The sequence below is a fragment of the Hypomesus nipponensis genome, chromosome 18, assembly GCF_054491055.1.
Source record: "Hypomesus nipponensis isolate SF chromosome 18, ASM5449105v1, whole genome shotgun sequence".
Classification (NCBI taxonomy): domain Eukaryota; kingdom Metazoa; phylum Chordata; class Actinopteri; order Osmeriformes; family Osmeridae; genus Hypomesus; species Hypomesus nipponensis.
The window spans coordinates 15,278,308-15,284,856 of NC_140378.1; the positions used below are offsets into that span (position 1 = coordinate 15,278,308).

The following is a 6,549-nucleotide window of genomic DNA, read 5'->3' on the forward strand; positions in this document are numbered from 1 at the left end:
AATACTGCTGTAATTCTATGGTGGTTATTATGTTGATAGATCAGGGCATTAAGGATGAAAATACATTTCATTACTCAAATTCAGCTCAGTCATGTTGGCCAGACTACCGGACAGAAACTTGAAATGAAAGGATTGAACTGATAAAGCAGTGGTTAAGGATAAAGAATAATCCACCCTGTACAGATTAGTATTGCAGAGTATAGTACAGATGTATTATATGAGCGATGGAGTAACATTGACATTGTTTAACCCTCCTAAGGTGTGCTGTGGTCATCCACTCCTGTCTCCACTCTCAATGTGAGGGCTTGTTAGTTGACAAGGTTTATTTGTCATGACTGAACTAACATTACTATGTTTGTTTCTTAAATCAAATACAAAGATCAAATCTTGGCATCCCTCATGTCTTGGATTTCATATTGCTGTGATGCTGTATGTGATGGAATAGGCATGCACAATGGACACACTGTTAACACACAGGAACCCGGTGTTCCTGGTCTCCCAGTGTAACTCAGGAGGATCGGTGGAGAGATGCTGGAGCCAATGGAGTTAGAGGAAGAAGGTGAGATGGAGGAAGAAGAGGGGGAGGTGGAGGAGGATCTTCACACCTAGAGCTATCCCTCCAGATGGCTGGGCCATGGAGCCAGCTGTTCATACCTCCCCCTCAATACTCTTCCTCCCTCCTCCTCCTCACCACTCCTCTTCCTCCCTCCTCCTCACCACTCCTCTTCCTCCCTCCTCCTCCAGTACTATCTCAGATGGCACACAGGACAATGGTAGCACTGAAGCACAGAGCTGGATTTCTTCTGAGGAGGTTGGAAATAGAAACAGAGACAGTAAGGTCAGGTCAGGGTTCATATGAACACTATAAAACTATCATTGCTTTGTGTGTCTGTGTGCGCGCGCATGTGTGTGTGTCTCAGCTCATACTAATTACAGCAGTCACGAGAAGAGCAGCCATCTGTTTCCTTCTGGCCTGACCAGACTTCACTAAGAATGAGAAGGCCCTCATAGACAGTGATCCAAGGATTGGCTTTCTCATGAAGAGATAGTGCAGTGATGTTGGGGTCCACCCAGTTGGTCCCACACCAGATCCATCTGTGTGTTTGTGTGGGTGTGTACTGTGTCAAAAAAGTCCTCCGGTTTTCTCTGGTTCCTTATTCTAAATGGTCAATAGACATCGATGACGGTAGAAAAAAGCTGAGTATTCTCTCTCTCCCCCCTACTCTGTTTATAGCTCTCTCTCTCTCTTTCTGCTGGTGGCAAGAACAGGTTATACTAACGGATGGAAGCGCATGTCTGATTTTTGCACTACACGCCATCTACTACACGATGACGCAGTAGCCGTTCCAGCATCTTTTTCCCTCTGAGGGCTGTTGCTGCTACAACTCCCTCCCCCCGCTCTACATTTCTCTTATCTACGAACAGGCGGCCAGTATGGATATTGTAAATCAGGTAGGAGCTCTGAACATCTAGAATATGCAAACATTCAGTCTTTTAATATTAACTGTGAATTGTGGGATGACTATTGGGTTGCTGCTATGGGCGTTTCTGTGTTGGTTATCAAGTAATATGAGATTATTGAGCTGAGACAGGGAAAGCCCTGCCGGAATGCTGCTGCTGGTTGTTGACTGAAATTCGGAAGATGCGTGTTTTAACTGATGGTTTTCCATGAGCGGTTGTGTTGAAATAAACGGAGCCCACTACAAATCTAAACATTTTTTCGAATCTTGTACGTTCCAGGTTTTGAATTTCACCATGTCAAAAACACATTTTGGTATGTAAGGTGTTCAGACGACGGACGGCTATTTGATGTAAATAAGACGTGAAAAACGGTCATGGGACGCAATAAAAAATATCCCACAGGCATATCTTAACGCGGACTTAACAGTGCACGTATTGACGAGGTTATTCGTCGGCTACATGGTAAATGCAGCTTTGGAATGACGGAACTACCATATTCAGAGTCAGGCCTGCGATGTGCGCTTGTAATTCTTGAGATTGCATTGCAAAATGGCAGCGCACTTTTATCCCTACATAGCTCTAGTAGCAATCTAGCTTTGGATATGAGGCCCAACTGTGGGTAGATTAAAGTGAATAGGCTATGTTATCTTTGATATGCAGGCTCGTGTTGTTCATGTTTCATTGATAGCGAAAGTGCGCTCATAAGATCATGGGTAAGGACAATAGGCCACTGTCCTTTTATTACTTGAAACATAAAACGGTATGACATTAACGTTTCTTGTATAATTGCTAACCATCAATATGCATACGTAGCAATTAAATTGTGCAATTGAGTGGCAAAAAATCTATAGCAATTGATTCCGTTGGGCCATTTGTCTTCGTGTGATGCTCGCAGGTTCAGTGCGCTACCTCAAGAGCGGTTAATGGTGTCGTGTCCAAACCGCACCTTGCTCTTTACGCAGCACAAACACCCATCGCAGTTTGTTTCTCCGCCAGTGCGCCGGCAGATTTGGTTGTGCGCTTGTTGTTGATAAGCTGTTGCAATGCTACAAGAGAATTGGTAGTCATTTAAAATCGTCTTGTCATCCATTAAATTCTAACGCAGTGCTGTGTCAGAAGCTTTTGATGAAAAATGTAGTCCTATGAATTTCAGGCCCTTTAAGTCTAGTGGGCCTGAGTAAATGGGTGATGGCCTACTGATATTTTACCAAATTTTCGGAACACTATAGTAGAATCTAGTCATTTGTCTTATATCATAAATGGCCTCGTCAGAATGATCTATTCTCAGAGTGAACTATTTTTCTGAGTGAAAATCCATGCATTTAAAACTGAAGTGTGCTACAGGAGCTGGTCTGGCGAGTGAGACATAGCATAGGCCTATATTATTAGACTACGTGTGTTTGTGGGGATCTACCTAATACATCCTCACTATCAAATAGGCTTCTTGGGTTACTAAAGTGATTAATGAATGCTGTTATTGAGAATGATACATTTACATAAAATCTATATTGTCAGTACCATTTGATGCATTATGGCTTCCTGATCATTGTGGTCCTCTAATCACTCTTTGTTTCTGCTTGACAGTTGGTGGCCAACGGGCAGTTCAGAGTCCTCAAAGTACCTCTGGGGTTCATAAAGGCCTTACAATGGGTAAGTCCCCCTTTCATTAACATATCCCTTGTTCAGTCCAACAAAATTAGTTTGGAAAACATTGAGTCAATTAAGTCCTTAAGTCAATTACATTTTTAAGCTGTTTCCTATTCCTGTTCAATATGATTTTATTGGTTGGTGAAAAAAGGTATTTCATATTCCCTGCGATTCCTGTGGGCACACAGATTACACTTAGGCTGCACTGCCATCGTCAGCAGTAATGTGGTTCTGCCTCTGTGTTCACTATGGGATTCCCAGTGTAATACACACTGTGTACTAAGATACTCGCTTTTCTAATCAAAACATTTCAGTGAAAGCGCTCTGCTTTCACAAAGCAGATGCCATGCTGATGTAGTGAAAGTGGCATCCCAGCCAGGTGAACTCCGCAGCACACTCACTGCTCTCTCATACAGATCTGAGAGGCTTGGATCATTTCTGTTGATGAATGTCTATGTTGATCAATTACACACAAAATTAAAGACATCTAGTGGCTATTTTTGAGATTGTATCCTGGTTTAATTCAGAGTTCTAGTACTATCCTCAGATTCCAGAGAAGATTACCAGACTGATTGTCAATGTCATTTTAGACAAGATTAAATACAACAACAGTTTAATAGCCACCCAGGGATGGTGAATTCTCTTTGGTTCTCAGCTGTATGAAACCGTTTCAGAAAAGGTAATCATCATAACAAGCAACCTTCTTGATCAACAGTCATGGCGGTTGTTTATATTTAAAAAATGTTTTCCAGGATTACGAGTTTTTGGAGAAGAAGTAGGAATGATTAGAATATAATAGAATGGAAGACAAAATTATGGGATTATTTAAATATTTTGAGTATGAAATGTCCCAATAAATGTCCCAACCTTCCCACCCGTCAAAATAACATGACAGATGGTGGCCATGGAGATTCTCTGTGCCAGATTCGACCAACCATCATCTCCCCTCCTCGTCTCTCCTCCCTTTTTCTTCTCACCCTTCCTCCCTGTCCGTCCCTCCCCTCCCCTCCCCTCTCCTCTCTTTCATATTCTCTATGCAGGCGCTTTAATCTGAGTTAGTGGGTAAATCTGGAAAACGTAATCTGAGAGTTGGCAGGGGAGGATGCATGTATAACATAATCCATGTTAACGTTCCACTGAGATTAAGCCTATGTTTTCATCATTTAGATTCTCGTCTCACTCCATAATATTATTCTGATATGAACACTTCTTCCACAAATGCCACTTATGTATTGAAATCTTACAAACAGTATATAAGATCTCAGGGGTATAGTATGAGTGGAAAGACTATGAGTGATATGAATAAATAACCCTCTCCCTAACCTTGACATATCTTAAGTATATCATTACATGCAGTACCTTATAGTGCAGTACATTTTTGTGTACAGTATAGTCTTCTCGCAGTAAAATAACTTGTTATTGCAACACTGTGTGTGTGTTTCTCTGCCTCTCTGCAACAGTTCTTTGCCATATTTGCGTTCTCCACATGCGGCAGCTACTCTGGGATGTTCAAGATGAGCGTGGAGTGTAAGAACCGCACAGACAGCGACCTCGGTATAGAGGTGGAGTTTGAGTATCCTTTCAGGTCAGTTCGATCAAGCCATCAAAGTGTATTGACAGTGATTGGCATATGTCATATTGCCATTCAAGCACCTGAGCAGAGTAGGACTTGGCTAAACTTTTATCCTAAAATACTTCTGAATAATCAGTGAAAACAAGTAACTTGGTCAAGTTGTTACGGTGTATAGTTGGTTGGATGTTGGTCATCCAAAGTAGTTCATCCAAAACAAAGCATCAATTAAGATTTTTTTCCCTTCTAAATGACCTTCCTGGACCCTGTCCTGAAGCAGTATGAAGTGTGTATTTGAATCTGCTTGCTTCCCGCTCCGTCTCTCCCTGGTAGGCTCCACCAGGTGTACTTCGATGCCCCCACCTGTAAGGGGGGGAACCCAGAGCGTGTGTTCCTGGTGGGGGACTACTCCTCCTCCGCAGAGTTCTTTGTCACCATCGGGGTGTTTGCCTTCCTGTACTCCATGGCTGCTCTCAGTGTTTACGTCTTCGCCTTGGACAAGTACCGCGAGAACAACAAGGGGCCACTGATTGTAGGTTCTTCTAAGAGCATGTGTGTCTGTGTGTGTTTGAGTGTGTGTGCTGCTGTTTTTTTTGTTGCCCTGCACTTGTATGCGTGAGGGTCAACAGCTATGCTGAAAAATGTCATCTTTTTTTCTGATCTTCACCTGTTATGCTAACGTGCTGTGTGTACGTGTGTCTCTCCCAGGACTTTGGCGTGACGTGTGTGTTCACCTTTATGTGGCTGGTGAGCTCAGCGGCGTGGGCCAAGGGTCTGTCGGATGTCAAGACCGCCACAGACCCTGATGAGGTGCTGACTATGATCGATGCCTGCGACGTTGAGGGTAATCGGTGTCGTGAGGTCCATGACCCTGTCATGTCCGGGCTCAACACCTCCGTCGTGAGTAGAAAAATACGTTTTCATATCCCGATTCGGTTTGGTCTGGTCCTTGGTCAAAGTTGTTTCGGTTTAAAGAGAGGGGTCTTGAGGCAATAATGACATAATAGGCCATGAGTTTGTTTTGTTCAAATGTTGACAAAACAAGTCATCTTTTTTTGTGCACTCTCTGTCAACATAGCCTACTGTGTTCTCTTTTTGAGCTGCCAATGAATGAACTGTTCCACATCCTCTGCTCTACCTCCCAGGCCTTTGGCTTCCTGAACCTGATCCTGTGGGGGGGCAACCTGTGGTTCGTCTTCAAGGAGACTGGCATCATCGCTCCCTTCATGCGCCCTCCCCCTGCCCAGGAGAAGCAGCCGGCTCCAGAGTCCTTTGGGCAGCAGGCGGGGTATGAGCAGGACCCCTATGCTGGCTCCCAGGGGGGGTACCAGCCAGACTACAGCCAGCAGCAGGGCGGGTACAACCAGGAGCCCGACTACACCCAGCAGGGGGCGCCAACATCTTTCTCCAATCAGATGTGAGATGGGAGGGAGGTGGAAGGAAGGAAGGAGGCAGGCGGCTGGTAGGTGATTTGGAAGACGAAGTGGGTAGTTGATGATGATGATGATGATGATGATGAGGATTATGATAAGGAATCTACAATTGATGAAAAATATGTTTATACATCCTTCAATTTACATCAAAATGATTGCAGAAATATTGATTAAGAAACCTTAATGTTACCTTAGTAACAGTGTATGTTCTCTCTCACAGAAAAAGATGATGGTGGGGTGAAGGAGGATTGAGACGCCTGGCAACCATCCACCATGCAGCTCTCCTTCCTTCCTGTCTGTTTGTTTGTGTGTTGAAGGAGGGAGGGAGGGAGGGAGGGAGGGAGGGAGGGAGGGAGGGAGGGAGGGAGGGAGGGAGGGAGGGAGGGAGGGAGGGAGGGAGGGAGGGAGGGAGGGAGGGAGGGAGGGAGGGAGGGAGGG

The 6,549-nt window shown here is 44.4% G+C and overlaps 1 protein-coding gene across 1 annotated transcript; it reads left to right on the top strand.

Moving 5' to 3' along the window:
- The first annotated feature begins 1,357 nt into the window (after nt 1–1,357).
- On the top strand, nt 1,358–6,140 carry sypa (synaptophysin a). Its single transcript, XM_084680189.1, has 6 exons — nt 1,358–1,452; nt 3,046–3,111; nt 4,569–4,693; nt 5,012–5,210; nt 5,387–5,578; nt 5,824–6,140. Exons 1-6 carry the CDS (start codon nt 1,435–1,437, stop codon nt 6,097–6,099), a joined length of 876 nt encoding a protein of 291 aa, XP_084536315.1. The 5' UTR covers nt 1,358–1,434; the 3' UTR covers nt 6,100–6,140.
- The last annotated feature ends 409 nt before the right edge of the window (nt 6,141–6,549 follow it).

Bases quoted from the DNA above. Each gene is read 5' to 3' on its own strand.
- sypa (XM_084680189.1), top strand. The intron at 5,211-5,386 runs GTAGGTTCTTCT...TGTCTCTCCCAG, and splicing joins ACAACAAGGGGCCACTGATT to GACTTTGGCGTGACGTGTGT. The intron at 5,579-5,823 runs GTGAGTAGAAAA...TCTACCTCCCAG, and splicing joins CCGGGCTCAACACCTCCGTC to GCCTTTGGCTTCCTGAACCT.